The following is an 18,182-nucleotide window of genomic DNA, read 5'->3' as shown; positions in this document are numbered from 1 at the left end:
TCCCTTGTATTTGTTCATCTAATAATCTATGAATTTGGCTCTTCTACTCCATGATACTGATGATACATCTGATGATACAGATGTGTATTACAGTGCTAAAAGATGGAGAAAGAGGGGCTGGGAAGATGGCTTAGTGATTAAAAGTACTAGCTGCTCTCTTCCGGAGGTCCTGAGTTCAATTCCCAGCACCTACTTAGTGACTCACAACCATCTATCATGGAATCCTGTACTCTCTTCTGGTGTGCAGGCATACATGTAGATATAGCACTCAGATATATAAAATATGTATTTAAATCTTAAAAAGATGGAGAAGAGGAGCTGGAGAGATGGCTCAGTGGTTAAGAGCACTGACTGCTCTTCCAGAGGTCATGAGTTCAATTCCCAGCAACCACATGGTGGCTCACAACCACCTATAATGTGATCTGATGTCCTCCTCTGCCTGCAGATGTGCATGAAGTCAGAGCACTGTATACATAATAATAAATAAATAAATTGTAAAAAAAGATGGAGAAGAGAGGTAGAAGAAAAGATTATCTCTGGCCCACATTGGCCTAAGGATAAAATAGTTTCCTGTGAGATTTCTTCCAATTTGAGGACTCAGAGAATAGCTTAATCCAAGACTTCTTTATCTTTCCCATCCATCTCCAGTTTTGAAGTGATATGTCTTTAATTAAAAAAAAAAAAAAAAGAATTATTTTTCTTAGCTTAGTAATAGATTTTGGTTGGTTGGTTGGTTGGTTGGTCCGTTCACTCACTTGCTCACTTGATATAATTGTTCTGCTACGTCTGACATTGCTTTTTAGAGCTAGGGTCTGAATTTTGTAGACCAAGATGACTTTGCATTCCCAATCATCCTAGATCCTTCTGGCTCACCCCAAGTGTTGGAATGTAGGTGAATGCTGCCACACTTGGTACAGTGATACAGTTTGTCAGAGTGTATTGTGACTGCACACATTCCATGTCCTGAAAATCTCTGACCAGGAAGAACCAGGTCATGTTTTGTAGGCACAGACGCCCATTACCTTGTTCCTTTTTTCACAGTTTTACCTTTTTTTTTTCTTCAAATCCTTAACTTATTTATTTTTGTATGTGGTATGGTAAGATTGTTTTATTTGAGTTTCAGAAAACAGAAAGTGCATAGTTTCAGAATTTACATTATAGGGCAAATTTGGATGTTTGATATAAAATAATAGTAAGCAGATTTTACTTCTGGTGTTGAGACAAATGGTTTAATGAAGATAGCGTGTAGCCCAGTTGTTTTCTTTAGGCTATAGCACAAATAACAAATCATAAGGTTTCTTTGTACTTGAGAATGATGTATTTGAATAAGAATAGAGAAAGTTGATTACATAGAATTCTTTTCAATAAGATGTCCTATATCTTTGCTACCACAGAAATAATGCCAAAATAGCTTTATTGAATACTTTTTTGTAATGCTGTTTTACATAGATGCTTATAAGTTTGTAGCAGTATTTATTTTTATTAAAAATTTAGAGTTTAAAAATTTTCATAGCTGAAATATTTAAACTGATATTTAGTTTTAAAACTTGTCTCTATATATAGAAATGATTTTATATATAGCATGTATATTGTAAAGTTTATAGCTAGTATTTTCAATTATTAGACATAAATTCAGATTAAAACTAAGGAGCAAATTCAGTTCTATTGTAATAGAATTCCATGAACTATGGCTTTAGTTCACAGAAGTCTCATTTCCTCACAGTTCTGGAAAACTAGAAGGCCAGTTTTACGGCCTGATAGAGCTGGTTCCTTTGAAGCTCTTTTTTTTTTTTTTTTTTTGGCTGCTAGGCCTCTTACTGCATGACTGTTAGGGATGTCCTTGGAGTTGTGTGTTGTGCTTGTGTCCCGTATGTCTTCCTGCACCTTTCCCCTGTACTATACCCGTCCCAGGGTCATGTTACATAATCCTGGCTGGCTAGAACTCACTATGGCTTCAAACTTGTAACAGTCCTTGCCTCAGGGGTCCCAAGTTCTAGGATTATATGGGACTCCACTCCTGGCTTTGACTTTTTTTTTTTTTTTTAAATAAAAATACATCAGTCACATTAATAAGGGACTCATTTTAACTCCATTAGCTCTTGAAAAATTTATCTCTAGATTGCCCTGCAGTCAGATATGGGAAGTTGGAACTGCAGTATATGAATTTTGGTGAGAACATAATTTAGCTCTTATGTTCACAGAATGTAATAAAAGTAGGTACTCAGCTTAAAAAACAAGTACAATTTAAAGTTACTTTTCCTTTTAAGATTTGTGTAGAAGTACATTTGTTCTGTGTTTCTGTTGTGTATCTCCCAGCCGGAGAATTTTCATCCTTGGGCCTTCCCATCATGTGCCCCTGTCTCGATGTGCACTCTCCAGTGTGGACATATATAGGACTCCACTGTATGACCTTCGTATTGACCAAAAGAGTAAGTATATAGAAATCATACAGCTTTTAAACAGCTAAAGCCCATTTAATAAGGATTGCAATTTAATTTAAACATTTTAAACAGACAGAAATACCATAAATAATATCTCAACTAAATTTTTGTGTTGTTACTAACTTGTATAAACTAGACACAAAAACCAGTGGTATTTTCCTGATAACTACAAAAATCTGTTAAAAGCATTTAGCTCCGTACCATAGTGGTTACATTTATATTTAGAGAAATACTTTGCCTGTGTTATGCCATGAAGCAAGAAATTAGTATACATGCCACCCTGATGAGAGACTCGGCAAGCTAACCTTATTTTGATGTGTATCACTTTTTTCATTTATAATGATGGCAATAATATTTTAACTTCCTCTCATTGCTTTTTTTTAAAATGGGAAAAATGATTCTATACTTTTTTTAGGCTCTGAAAGATAGTAGAGAAGTTTCAAATACATTTTGTTTTTAACATGTGTTATTTATTTGTGTATGTATGCATGTTTGTGGGCTTGCATGTCTGTGGGCATATATTTGTGTATAAAGGTACATGCGTGCTGTGTGGAGGCCTGAGGTTAATGATGGGTGTCTTCCTTGATCATTTCATACCTGATAAATCATTGAGGCAGTGTCTCAGAATTCAGAACTTGCTATTTTGGCTCACCTTGGTATATATATATATCGCTTGACACAAATACATACATAGGAGGGACTTTTGTGCACTGGGCTTGCAGGTGGGCTTGCCATACCTATCCAGCTTTTTTGTTTGTTTGTTTTTGGCCTGTATTAGTCTTTAAAAATTATTTATTTGCTTAACATCCTGATCATAGCCCCCTCCCTCTTCTCCTCCCAATCCCTCCCTCCCTTTTCTTCATCCCTCCTCTCCTGCTCAGAAAAGGGGAGCCCCCCTCTACCAACCATTGCAGCACATCAAATCCTGTCAGGATTGAGCACATCCTCTTCCCCTGTGGCCTGGTGAGGCAGTCCCGCCAGGCAACAGGGCCCCTAGGGGACCCACATGAAGCCTGGGCTGCCCATTGGCTACATTTGTGTAGAAGGTCGAGGTACAGTCCATGCATGGTCCCCGCCGCTCAGTTTAGTTGGTCTTCTTACAGAGTTTCTGTCTCCTCAGAGTTCTTTTATCCTTCCCTCCACTTTCCCACAAGACACCCTATGCTTTGACCAATGTTTGGCTGTGAGTCTCAACATCTGTTTCGTTCCACTGCTGGGTGAAGCCTCGTGGAGGACAGCATAGCTCCTGTCTGCAAGCATAGCAGAGTGTTTTCGATAGTGTCAGGGGTTGGTTCTTTCCCATGGGGTGGGTATCAGGTTGGGCCAGTTCTTGGTTTGCCGTTCCCTCAGTCTCTGCTCTGTCTTTATCTCTGCCCATCTTGTAGGCAGGTTAATTTTTGGCTTGAAGTTTTTATGAGTGGGCTGGCGTTTCCTTCCCTCTCACTAGGAGCCCTGTCTGCTTAGTGCTAGTTCATGAGCTGGTCTGCTAGCCTGCTAGCCGATCATCTGTTGGCCACCAGCAGGTGTATGCCAGAAACACCAGATATAAACGGACCAACTGGCCACCCCCCTTCACTTTGTCTAAGGGATGCCCTGTTTCCCTCTCTCCCACTGTCTGTCTCTCTTTACCCTCATGACCCACTCAGGCCCTGTCTACTCTCCTTTTCCCTTCCCCCAGACAAATCTCTCAATATCATATCTGTAGTGTGGCATCTCATTTTAATTGATAACAGTTAGAGGGTGTCCTCTTCTGTCTCCATGACCTCTGCTCCTAGGAGTCTCATCTAGAGTCACCCATATCCTCCCAGAAGCCTGCCCTGTGCTAGGCCTCCAGCTCGTCACAGAGACGCCCCTGCGCTTCTCTCTGCAGGCCTCTGTCCTCCCATCCCGGCTCTCCCCAGCTCTGTGCTCTCTCTCCTACCTTGATTCCTCTCTTCAACTCTTTCCCCTGTCTATTCTGTTTCCCCTTCTGAGGGAGGTTGAATTATCCTTCCTTGGATCCTCCTGGTTACTTATTTTCTTTGGGTCTATGCATTATGGTATGTTTGTCCTTCACTATATGGCTAAAATCCACTTATAAGTGAGTACATACCATTATGTCTTTCTGGGTATGGGTTACCTCACTCAGGATATTTTCTAGTTAAGTTTAAAAAATTTTTAAAAATCACTTTACAGTCTTATCTCAGTCCCCTCCCTACTCTCCTCCCAGGCCCGTCCTCATGCTCCCCTCTCCACATTCCCCCCTCTTCTCAGACGGGGGGCGGCCCTAAGGAATACAAACCCACTCTGGTATCTCAGGACACAGCAGGTCTAAGCACACCCTCTCCCACTGAGGCCAGAGAAGGCTGCCCAGCTAGGGGAAAGGGATCCAAAGACAGGCAACAGAGTTAGAGACAGCCTCTGCTCCCATATGACCAAGCTGCATATATATGTAGGGGGTCTTGGTCCAGCCCTTGAATGCTCTACGGTTGTTGCTTCAGTCTCTGTGAACCCCCATGGGTCCAGGTTAGTTGACTCTGTAGGTCTTCTTGTGGTGTCCTCGACCCCTCAGGCTCCCTCAATCTTTTTTTCCCCGCTCTTCTACAAGAGTCCCCTAGCTGGACCTGTTGTTTGGCTGTGGGTCTCTGCATCTGTTTACATCAGCTGCTGGATGAAGCCTCTCAGAAGACAGTTGCTTTTATTAGAGTATTTCATCACAGCAATCATCATTTTCATTCACTTGAAGACATTTTCTAATGTTTTTGTTAACCCATTTTGGGGTATGACATTTAATATATTTGTCAGTTTCCAGAATATTTTTTTGTGCACTGATTGCTAATCTAAGTCATCTCATTGTCAGAGAAAACCCTTTGTATCTGTTCAATCACTTTCTATTTTAAGACTCACTTTATGATGTAGCAGGTAGTCTACAGACTATTTCATGTGCATTGGGAGGATGCATAGTGTGCAGATATCATTGATACCTGTTATGCTGATGGTGTTGCCAATTGTTAGGGAACCCACATAAGGACCAAGCTGCACGTTTGCTACATATGTGTAGGGGTCTAGGTCCAGCCCATGCAAGCTCTCTGGTTGGTGGTTCAGTCTCTGTGAGCCCCAATGGTACAAGGTTAGTTGACTTCGTAGGTCTTCTTGTGGTGTCCTTGACCCATTGAGATCCCTTGACCCTTCTCCTACTCTTCCACAGAACTCCCCGAGCTCAGCCTACTGTTCGGCTGTGGGTCTCTGCATCTGTTTCCATCAGCTGCTGGATGAAGCCTCTCAGAAGACAGTTATGCTAGGCACCTGTCTGTAAACATAGCAGAGTGTCATTAATAGTGACAGGGGTTGGCTCTCTCCCATGGGGTAGGTCTCAAGTTGGGCTAGTCATTAATTGGTTTGCCATTCCCCCAATCTCTGCTCCATCTTCGTCCCTACATTTCCTACAGGCAGGACAGACTTTGGGTCAAAGGTTTTATGGGTGGTTTGGCATTTCCTTCCCTCCACCAGAAGTCCTACCTGGCTACAGGAAGTGGTTACTTCATAGTCCATATCTCCCCCCAAAAAGCCAGGGTCTTAGCCAGGGTCACCACATAGACTCCTGGTGCCTGTCCAGCTTTTTACATGGATTCTCAAGCCCAAATCTAGTCCTTCATTTGTATGGTACATTTTACCTGCTAAGACATCTGTCCAGCTCCCATGTCTGTTGTTTTGGTTTTCCTCCTAGAATTTCAGTGGTTATATTTTGTGTACGTGTGTATTGTGTAGTGTGGTCTCCTGTGAGTGAGCGTACATTGTGTGTGTGCTGTGTCTGTGCTTTCTAGTCTTTTCTTTTGAGACCATGTCTCTCACTGGCCTAGAACTCGCCTTGAATGCTAGGTTGGCTGGCCAAGGAGCCCAGGGACCTGCCTTTTCTTTACTTCCTCACGGGGTCATTACTGTGCATGTTATGTGTGGATTCTGGGATCTTACTCAGGGTCTTGTGCTTTCTTGAGAAGCGCTTTTACGTACTGAGGAAGTCATCTTCCCAGTTCCCCGATGTCATTAAAAATATCTATGTCTTATACAATAAATGTAATATAAAAAATACAAAACAGTATATAGAATAGAATAGTAAATTGATATAATCATTACCCACAGTTTGCTCTGGATTTTTTCTTCTCCTGAAGTGTTGGAATTGTCTCCTTCAGCTAATTAAATTTTATTTCAAGGCTGGTCGTGGTGGCGTACACCTCTAATCTCAGCACTTGGGAGGCAGAGGCAGGCGGATCACTGTGAGTTAGAGGCCAGCCTGGTCTACAAAGTGAGTCCAGGACTGCTAAGGCTACACAGAGGAACCCTGTCTCAATGTCTCCCTCCCAAATCATATGTCATTATTATTTATGCTATTGTTATTCATTCAATATGCTATTATTTCATTAAGATTTACAGTAATCTCCTACATTGAATGAAAGGTGTCATCTGTAAAAGAAATAGCTCTTTTAGGCCTTATTTTTGGCCCTGATTTTTATAATATGAGATTGTTTCATAGAATAGTAGCAATTTGTTACTTGAATAGATCTTATTAATAAAAATAGAATATTGCCTTTCTGTGTCCTTAAGGGACACACTTTTCCTTTATTTATATTTGTTTATTTTATTTTATGGGTATGAGTGTTTTGTTCACATACATGTCTGTGCACCATGTGCCTCCCTAGTACCTGAGGAGGTTGGAAGAGGGTTTTGGATTCCCTGAATCTGGAGCTGTGGATGGTTGTGAGCTGCGATGTGGGTGTTGGGAATTGAACCTTGGTTCTTGGCAAGAACTAACTCCTAACTACTGAGCCATCTCTAAAGCACCCTCTCCCCCCACCTTCCCCCACACACCATTTTTAAGAGTCTTGTTTGGTACAAGCAAAGAAATGGTTAATTTTTTTAAAAGGGTGTTCTGTAGAGATGATGTCTTAACTGCCATTTCTTTTCCTTTTGTCTGTCTGTCTGTCTGTCTGTCTGTCTGTCTGTCTGTCTTGTCCCCCTCCCTTCCTGGTCCTTCTCTGTAGCCCAGGCTGGTCTTGAATTGTGGTCCTTATGCTTTATTTAGCCTCCGAGTAGCTGGGGTTATTAGTGTGTGCCACCAAACCTGACTCTTAGTTATTTCTCTGTTGTGCTTTTACATATTAAATTTCTTGTCTTGCTCTACAATATTCAGTTTTAAGTATAGCTCATCAGAAATATCTGGGTAGCTAAATCATTTTAAGTTGGCGTTAATACTGTGGTGGATTTATGATTTCTGCCATAAGTTAACGTTTGAATTGTAGGAAAAATAGTATTGGAAATAAAAATTTTTATGCTGTTCGTATAGTAGAAACATGAAGTGAAACAATAAAACTACATAATTTATTATAAAAACAAAGCAAAACTTATCTATATTAACCTTATATGTAAATATATTGGTGATTTTTCTCTGTTATAGTAGGATTTCTAATGAACTGTTTTGGCTAGAGCATTTAGATTTAAATCCAAAGAGTGGCCTAGGCCCAGAGTTTATCTTAGAAATATTAAAAGGAATTGATGAAAAATGTACTATGTTACTATCCAAATGGTAAGTCTTTACATGCATTATATCATGTAGCAAAATCAGTCAATCTGTCTTTCACTTATAATAAAAAAATGGAATATGTGGTGCTTTTGTTTCTTGCTATAGCTTATAGTTTTCTGTTGCTGGGTGGAAGTTCATAACATAAATGCCTACATTAATATTTGTTTTAATATATTTTGAAATCTCTTTAGTTTATGGAGAGCTATGGAAGACAGGAATGTTTGAACGCATGTCTCTGCAGACAGATGAAGATGAACACAGTATTGAAATGCATTTGCCTTATACAGCTAAAGCCATGGAAAGGTATATTGATTAATATAAGAAATCCCTGAGAAATGAGTTACTAATTTCTTTGGAATGATTTTAGCTTAGGATAAGGTAATTTTTAAAAGGTAGGAGATTAAAAAGTTTGTGTTTAAATTGAAATAAAAATTGGAGATTGAAATGTCTTTATGAAGTTTAAAGTTGATTTTTAACTAGTTGTCTATTAAGGTTCAGCATGTGAATTGACCTGATTGTTTTTTTAGGTGGAAATTAAAACAACCCATATGTGTGTTTGGGTTGATGTACCTTGGTTTGCTTGGTATAATAGCCAATAAACATTGTGATGTTTTAGAATAATCATTATTTTCTCTTACGATATAGTGCTATAATTTTAAAACTTTAAATTTGGAAATATATTTGGAAGTGTTTTCAGAATTTCATAAAGGTACATAAGATGTAGATTTAACCAATGATGATGATGACATACCCACTAGCAGTCCTCCTGTGGTAAGGGTGCGCCAGGACGATAAGTGGTGGAGAAAGTGGCAGGATCTACTTTGCTCTCTACTGTATATTTCAGTGCCCAGTCGTTTACTCAACACATTGAAATTGATTTATTTAGAAAAATGAAAGATAAACTGTCTGTATAGTTCTCTTTTCATTGCTACATTTGAGTTAAAAAGTCTCCTTTGTAGATCAGTTTCTATTTTTTGTATGCCATTTCTTAAAAACATTATTTTTGGGGGCTGGGTGTGGTGGTGTGTGCTTTTAATCCCAGCACTCGGGAGGCAGAGGCAGGCGGATCGCTGTGAGTTCGAGGCCGGCCTGGTCTACAAAAGCGAGTCCAGGACAGCCAAGGCTACACAGAGAAACCATGTCTCGAAAAACATTGGTGTACATTGGTGTTTAGCTTGCGTGTATATTGGAGCCCCTGAAGTGAGAGCTAATATTGACAGTGGTGAGGCACTCTGTGGCGTGGGGACTTGATCCCACGTGGCCTTGTGGAAGGACAGCCAGTGCTTTTAGTTGCTGGCCCCTCTCTCCAGCCCCTGGGTGTCATTTATTTATAGTTCCGGTAATTCTGAACACATGGTGCTTATTCTTCCTGTACTCTTTTTACTGTGGTTTCTTAATAAACTTACAATGTTTATCATTTAAATGTATTAATAAGCTTTAATATTTTAATGCAGATATGGGTTATTTATTTTTGGCTAGTATACTTATGATTAGCTAAAGACTAAGGCTTTTCATGATGAATTATTTTTTCTTACAATTTTGTGTGCTAGGTTTTTTTTGTTGTTGTTGGTGGTATTTTATTTATCTTTTAGAACTTAAAAAACTTCCTTTATTATTTTGTTTTCTGTGTGTGAGTGTTTTTGCCCGCATGTATATCTATGAAGCACATGTGTGTGCCTGGTGCCTGAGAGGCCAAAAGAAGTCATAGGAGCTCTTGGCACTGGAGTTACAGACCACACAGTCACATGCTGTGAGCCACCGTGGGTGCTCTTAACCAGACCTGGCTTTGTGGGGAAAGAAGTCAGTGCTCTTAACCACTGAGCTCTCTGTCTGGCTGATTTTTCTGAACTAGGGTCTTGTGTAGCCTATGCCAGCCATGAACTTAGGGCAGGCCTTCTACTTTAATTTCTAGCTGCTGAGATTGTAGGTAGAGGTTTAACACCTAGCTTGAATTTTGTGTAGCTGATATCTTAACTAAATCTGAATGATTTCTCAATGATTTTTGTGTAATTTGTTATGGTTGAGTTTATTCCATTACTGTGGTTTTTTTCCTTGTGTATTCAAAGTTTTATTGTTCACATTTCTTCACTCTTAACCATGAAGAAGTATATAAATCTGAAGATGTTTACAAAAATATATGCAATATTAAATTACAATTTTAGGTTCAGTTTTTGTTTGTTTGTTTGTTTGTTTGAGACAGGGTCTACTGTATGTGTCACACTGGCCTAGAGTGCACTTTGTAGTCCAGGCTGGATTTGGGGTCCCTCTGCTTTAGCCTCTTGAGTCCTGGGATTGTGTGCCTAACCAAGTGTCTTTTATTATGTTCTAATTTTTGAGAAAAAAAAATCATTGGGAAAAAAATGTCTTTCTTGATTTGGTGACATAGTTCGAATTCCCCATTCACCGAAGAGAGATTGTTTTTTTGTCATTTGCTGAAAAATTTATATATTTTATCACGCGGATCAATTGATTATAGTATAATATATTCAGTAAACTAACAAGATTCTAAAGGAGGGTTTAAAAAAAACATGTTGTTACTTTGAAAGTGAAGTATGTTAACTGAAGGAAATTTATGAAAATAGAAGTGTGAGACCAACAAAGACAATTTCAATTCATAACTCTCTCTCTTAGTTTCCACTGAACTCTTCCCTTATCCTGTTAGGACCCCTAATATTACTTCTAGAAGAAATCATATGCATGTGTTCATATTTACTGTGTTTTGTCAATTAGTGATCACTGAGTAACGAATTATTACAGAATTGAGTGGCTTAAAAATCACAACTCTTGGAGGCTGGAAACATGGTTTGGTGGTTAAGAGCACAGGTGCTCTTCCAGAGGTCTTGAGTTCAGTTCCCAGCAACCACATAGTGGCTCATAACCATGTATAGTGTGATCTGATACTTTCTTTTGTATAATGTTCTCTTTTGTCATGCAGGCATACACACAGTTAGAGTACGTATGCACATACATGCATGCATGCATACATACATACATACATACATACATACATGTATTGTTCATAGTTTTACATTAAAATTTGGAACAAGGAATACCTTGTCCTAGTACACCTAAAGTGGCTCTTTTTAGTAGATTCTCTCATCTACAGAGAATACAAGATGACCTCACTTGGCAGCTAGAGAGATGGCTCAGCGGTTAAAGAGCACTGATTGCTCCTCCAGAGGTCCTGAGTTCAATTCCCAGAAACCACATGGTGGCTCACAACCATCTGTAATGAGATCTGATTACCTCTTCTGATTTGCATGAAAACAGAGTCATTTTGGTTTTGTTTTGTTTTGTTTTTTTGAGATAGGGTTTCTCTGTGTTATCCAGGCTGTCCTGGACTGGCTCTGTAGACCAGGCCTTGAAGAAAACAGAGTAATTTTGAGTGGTCATATTTGCAGATGATAAAACTGAGTAGCTCTTTGCATGATAGGTTAATAATTCTGTTTTTCTTCCACAGCATAGTTCTTTAGTGTGGTCCCTGCCCGGAGCAACTAAAGTCTGTACTACGTTTCCTGTGCCTATAAGAACTGGCCCAAATAATTTCAGTTAATAGCTAATTTCAATTAGGATAGCTATTAGTTGATTTAAAACTCTTAATTTAAATACAAAATGAAATGCTCTTTTAAAAATGATTTTTTATCATGGAGTATATGTATATTGTTATTCTTTTTATTAGTCCACGTGATTACAAAAGAGTTACTAGTATCCAGTTGTGGATATCTGCCACATGCCTGTGACAATAGCAGTTGGAAGGCTCATGAGTTCTAAGCCTGATGCTTGTGAGTTGTTTTTGACAGGTTACATTGTTGCAGCACAGGATGACTTGGAATTCAGAATGATCCTCCTCAGCTGCTTGCTGGGATTGTAGCTGTGAGCCACCATACCAGGCTTACTTTTTAAATCAGTTTTTTAAACATTTAACTTTACCCCTTCCCCAAGTTTTTATTATTACAAACAAATGTTATATGATTTTAAAGTGACTATTTAATGTATTATTTATACTTTATTTTTCTGTTATTTGTAATTCTGTTATTTAAATTCTTTAGTTCAAAAATGATAATTCATAGAGCTTTTGTTTATTTTACATGTGTAGTGTGTGTGTCTGTACGGGTGTTGTGCAGGTGTTTTCATATTGTATGGAGGCTAGAGGTTAATTCTTGAGTGCTCTTCATCTTACTTTTTAAGACATGGTCTCTTACTAAACTCAGAACTCACTTCTTGGTTAGACTGGTTGGTCACCTGTGAGCTCCCGGATCCTGTCTTTGTCTCTGCAGAACCAAGGGCTACAGATGTGTACCATATGTTTAGCTTTTACATGGGCGCTGGGTATAAAACTCAGGTCGTTGTGCTTTGTATCAGGAACGTTACTGACCAAGGCATCTCCCTAGGCCTCACTGGAGCCTTTTAAAAACACTGGATTGTGCTGCAGCCTAATGACAGAATGCCTGCCCAGTGTGTACAGGTTCCTGGGTTCAACCCCTATAGTGACTTGAAAAGAAATACGGTAAAGAAGAAAGCATACAGGTGACATACCTTAATGCTCAGCTCTGATACTTAACAATAATAACACATGATTTGAAATTGTAAATAGAACTGTGAAGGATAAAACCACAAACGGTGGAAGTGTCTTTGGCCTCATTTAACCTGTTTATAACCAAGGCGATTGTTAAGAATACACTGAATTTTGATTTTTCAAGACAGAGTTTTTCTGTGTAGTCTTGGCTTTCCTGGAACTCTCTCTGTAGACCAGGCTGGCCTCAAAATCAGACATTTTCCTGCCTCTGTCTCCTGAGTGCTGAGATTAAGGCCTGCACCTCCACTGTCTGGTCAAAAATTTCTAATATGATTCAAACCTACACATTTTGTTTTATTCTTTCCCCATTCTTTTATATATGCATTATAATCTTTATTATAAAACATAAGTGATTTTGAGGAAAATTAGATTGTTAGGATATGTAAGAATTATATATTGAAAAAATAAAGATTATTATTGATTCGTAGTTCCTGTTTGTATTTTCCTTAGTTTACTCTGTTTGGTCAATTTTTCCCATAATTTTTCTTTTTTCTTTATTCAGGTTTTTACAGCTTAAAGTGTAAAGTTTTTAATTTAAAAGATCTACAGAAGTAATAATAATAATTTAAAAAGAGCATTGCAAGTGTTTGATTGAAAATGTAGCCAGGCGCAGTGGTGCACTCCTGGAATCAGCAATTGAGAGGCAGAGGCTGGTATATATCCATGAGTTCCAGGACAGCCTGGTCTACAAAGTGAGTTGAGGACAGCCAAGGCTACACAGAGAAACACTGTCTTGAAAAACAAACAAAAGTCAACCAACCAAACAAGAGAGAGAGAGTTGGGGGTGGGTAGGGAGATGGAGAGAGGGGGTTGGGGGAGAAAAGAAGAAGAGAGAGATTGGAGGATTGGCTCATTTGTTGCTCTTTTGGAGGGTCTGGGTTCAGCTGTCAGCATCCACATGGCCTTACACAGTTGAAACTAGTGTTTGGAGATTGAATACCCTCTTCTGGCTCCCTCTTGTACTGCATGCTCATGGTGCACAGACATTCATGCAGGCAAAAACATGCATCATGCACATAAAATAAGAATAATCTTTTAAACAACAACAAACTATTCATAGTTGGTTATGGGGTGGTGTGTGTCTGAAATCCTGGCATTTGGGAAGACAGAGACTAGAAAGCTAACCTGCACTACATACCAGTGCTTGTCTCCAAACAAACCCAAAGGCACAAAAGTCACCAACTGTTCATGTATAAAAGCGTTCTTTTAAAGCATGTGCTAGTTTTGTCATTACTGTTGTTTTGGGCCTGGAAAACTCAGAATGTGCCTAATTCTTTCATCTTCTGTTTTGACTGTCTCTTTCTAGTCTTAAAAGTTCATCATGGCTAAGATTTGATAACTTGGAGAAAGAAACAATTCCTTATAAAAATCCCTAACTTTTGTATGGTCTATTTGTATAATGAAGATTGCCACATAATTCTTATCCCTATAGAATACATTGTGAGTTCCTCAATGGATGTACTATATTTGGATGTCTTAATAAGAAAACAAATACTACTCGTAACTAAGTAGTTTTCCTCAATTGCAGTAGCTTGTTTTAGTATGAGACATATGTGACAGTTGATCAGCAGGTGGGCCCGTCTAGTTCGATGAGTAGGTGAGGTTCTTTTTAAAGATTCTATTCCATCAGATTTATTTGGTTAGTGTTTTGGTTAGTGTTTTCCATGTGATTTAGAACATTTTCAGCAACTATTCTTTCTTCTTTCCTGTGTTTGGGACTGATTCTTGTTTGGGTGCTTGATGTTGTTTTAAATTCTCCAATCTCTTTATATTTCTTTTTTTCCCCTTTATATTTCTTAAGTGATTTTTTTTGTTGTCCAAATTGGATAGTGCTTTAAATTTATCTTTTTCTTTTCCTACCCCCTTAGTATAAGACTAGTTCTCCTAGGTAAGCTGGGCTGGTTTTGCCTTGCAGTCCTCCTGCCTTAGGCTTTTCAGTGCTGGTGCACTACCACACCTGACCTCTTGATTCCATACTTATTTGCAAACATTCATTCTTATTTAAATGCTAATTTTGTTCTTTAATCTAGTTTTGGAAATGTTTTGTTTGGTTCTTGTACTTTTCAGTGGTTCAATATTTTATTTTATTTTGTTGTTGTTGTTGTTGTTGTTATTATTATTATTATTATTATTATTATTATTATTATTATTAGTACTAGTAGTAGTAGCTTTTTTGGAGGGATTTGAGGCAGGGTTTCTCTGTGCAGCCCTGGCTGTCCTGGAACTCACTCTGTAGACTAGGCTGTCCTTGAACTCACAGAGATCTGCCTGCCTCTGCCTCCCCAAGTGCTGGTATTAAAGGTGTGTGCCACTACTGCCCAGCTCAGTGGTTCACTTTTTGAAAAGTGTTGATATTCTTTGTTGTTTTACCTCTCCCTCTCCCCTTCCCCCACCCTCCCCCCATCTCTCACACACACATGCACACATATTTTTAAGAGAGTGTCTTAAATAGGTACCTGTAATTATCTGAATTTATTTCTTATAACAGTTTTGAAGTCTGCTAAATCCAGGTGCTGATCTGATCTTGACATTTACTGACTATTATTTTTCCAGAGTGTCAGTTTACTGTTTGTTTTTTCTTTTTAAAATTTTTTTTAATTAAACAATTATTTTTCTTTTATATATTCACTTTACGTCCCGATTATAGCTCCCTCTCTCCTCTCCTCCTGGTTCTTCCCTCCCACCCTTTTTCCCCATCACCTTTCACTGCTCCTCAGAAAAGGGGAGCCCACCAACCCACCCCAGCACGTCAAGTCCCATCAGGACTGAGCTCATCCTCATCCACTGAGGCCAGGCCAGGCAGCCCTGTTAGGGGAGAGTGATGGAAAGCAGGCAGCAGAGTCCATGTCATAGACAGCACCCACACAACTTACTAGAACCCACATGAAGATCAAACTGCCCATCTGTTACATATGTGTAGGGGGCATAGGTCCAGTCCATGCATGGTCTTTGGTACTTTCATCTTAGTAAGCCCGCATGGGTCTAGGTTACTTCACTCTGTTGGTCTTCTTGTGGCATTCTTGTCCCCTCTGGGTCCTTCTATCCTTTCCCCAACTCTTCCACAGGACTCACCGAGCTCTGCCTAATGCGTAGTTGTGAGTCTGAGCATCTGATTTGATCAGCTGCTGGGTGGGGCTTTTCAGAGGATGGTTTTGCTAGGCCCTGTCTGTAAAACAGAGTATCATCAGTAGTGTCAGGGATTGGCTCTCTTCCCTGGGATTTTGCTGTTTCTTTACATGGATTATATTTCTTTCTTGAACCGTACGTTTTACATAGTCTTATGGTTACTGAATTCTGATTTTATTCATTTTCTCCCTATAGGCCTTATTAGTTAGCATTTTGTGTGTGTTTTAGCTGCAGAGTCTTTTTTCTACTATGTACTTCTGTTGACCAGACTGTTCAGCTTTTGAGAAAATAATATTTTTATGCTTTCTCTGGGCTTTCAAGGATTTCACCAGTGACTGTAGTTTAATATTTAGCAAATAATTGCCTATAGGTTGTACCTAAAACATCCTGAACACAGGATGCTTTCAGAGTCTATAGTGGGAGGTGTGTACTTTGGGGAGCATGTTCAAACAACTCACTGTTTATGTTCCACCTCTGGCTTTTGTTGGGTTGTCTTATGTCTTCCTGGGTGAGCACTCTACAGCTGGGCACCTTTCCCCTTCCAGCCTTGCAGGCTGCAGCATGTGAACTAACTTCACCTTCAGATTTTCAGTTCTTCTCTCGAATACTGAGGTCCTGAAGTTTTAGTGGCCTTGGAATTTTTTTGGGTCAGCCAAGGTTATGTGGAAGATGAAAATTTCTTTCCTTATGATTTCAGAATTTATCAAGTCTGTGGCCCTTTCATTTCTAGGATTTCCTTATAAAATTTGTAGCTAGTTCTTAGGCAAAGGAACATGTAAGATTCTCTATTTTGTACTTGGCAATCTCCAGCATTTCTGCTCTCATCAGTCCTCTCTGCCTGTGAATCTGGCAGGGATGGAGACAGTCTACTGATTTTAACAGAGTTGCCTGTCATGTTAACTGTCTTCAGTTGACTTAAGTGCACAAAAAGTGTTTAAAAGCTTTATGTAGCTTTATAATTGTTTTCTGTAGGCAGATTTTATACTTTACTGGAAACTTCAACTTCAGAACTTGGATTTTAAAATCTAAAAGTATTTATTTTCAAAGCCAAATGCTGTCTTATAATTCATGCTTCATGGAGATAGAGAACAAGTAAAAATTTAAAAGTGGCAAAGAAGGCTGAGGTGATGACTCACTTTGTTTCTGTGGAGGACTGGACTTATTTCTTAGTAGGGATAGATTTATAAGTTCATTGAGGTTATTGGAAGGGTTTGGTGGGTGTGTGGAGAGTGAATTTGTTGTTTCTGCAGAGTAAGTCATCTGTAGTTGACACTTTGTTACTGTATGCTTTATGTGATAATGTTCATCAAATAGGTTTTATAGGCAGGATCCTTAAGGCATTCATCCTTCAAGTATCATATGGTCCTTAAACTCATCTCATTGCCTTTCCCTTGTTCCTTACAATTTGCCTAACAGCCGATTCTCAACCATATCATATATAATTTTTTTTTCTGAGACAGGGTTTCTCCATGTATGTAGTCTTGGCTGTCCTCGAATCACCTCGTAGATTGAACTCAGGAGATCGGTCGGCCTCCAGAGTGCTGGGATTAAAAGCGTGCACCACCTGCCCAGCCTGCCATATCATAATTATTTGCAATCACTTTGATTTTTGTGCATTTTTTGGAGGTTAGAATAATTCATGGCAGTACCCAAATTCTTATTAGAAACCAAAATTATTCTAATTAATAATCAGCCCCATTAAAGAAAAAGCCCCTGTTTGTTCTGTGTAGTTACTTAGCAAACTAGTAAGGATCAAAGAATTAGATGTCCCGTGGCAGCTTCTTCTGCCAGCTTCTTTTTTTTTTTTCTCCCCCCCCCCCCCTTACTCTGTAGATGCAGATTCTACCCAAGAAGCCCCTGCATTGCAGAGGGACTGGAGATCTGTAGGATCAGTTTATTTCGCAGTTGACAAGGGTAAGGGGGCTGCTGTGGGGGAGGTGTTTGGGTGCCCTGAATTAGTGGTATGTAGCTTAGTGAACTTTTATTTTGAGATTACTTGAACTTAGTGTTAAAAAATAAATCTTTTTATGAATTCTGTTTGTCCTGAATCAGTTAAGTATGAGATTAATAACATTAAAAAACAGTTATTATAATGCTGAATTCATAAAGTCCTACTCAAAACAAACATAAGACAAACATAATTCATGTTTCTAAAACTCTTAACTTTAGGACTATTGATACATAAATAATACTGTATATATATAATATATATTATATATATAGTTAAAATTCCATTATAATTTATAATTTTAAATATTTTGTAAAATGAAGCAAATCACAGTTACTTAGATCATAGTTAATTATTGGCTTTGTTTCTTTTCTTAAATTTGTCAGTCTTTAGAGTCAAAAGGAACTGGGTATACCATAAATGTGGTGGGTGGGTAACTAGAAATGGATGTATTTGTTAATTCTTTTCTTACCCTGTATGTCAATGAAATTTGAGTTGTACTGAGGATAGCTTGTATCTGACTGTTAGGGTCTG

At 38.8% G+C, this 18,182-nt stretch overlaps 1 protein-coding gene across 2 annotated transcripts in view; it reads left to right on the top strand.

The window, feature by feature from the left end:
* MEMO1 (mediator of cell motility 1) overlaps positions 1-18,182 on the top strand; it is a 91,772-nt gene that overhangs the window by 51,944 nt on the left and 21,646 nt on the right. For both annotated transcript variants that reach the window (XM_084793812.1, XM_084793813.1), the window contains 2 exons: positions 2,317-2,429; positions 8,190-8,301. In XM_084793812.1, the coding sequence (XP_084649938.1) occupies positions 2,317-2,429; positions 8,190-8,301 (225 nt within the window). The remainder of the gene's footprint in view (positions 1-2,316; positions 2,430-8,189; positions 8,302-18,182) is intronic.

Source organism: Acomys minous, assembly GCF_964271855.1.
Source record: "Acomys minous genome assembly, chromosome: 8".
Classification (NCBI taxonomy): Eukaryota; Metazoa; Chordata; class Mammalia; order Rodentia; family Muridae; genus Acomys; species Acomys minous.
Note: the sequence above shows the minus strand (reverse complement) of the source record. Positions and strands in the feature narration are given on the sequence as shown.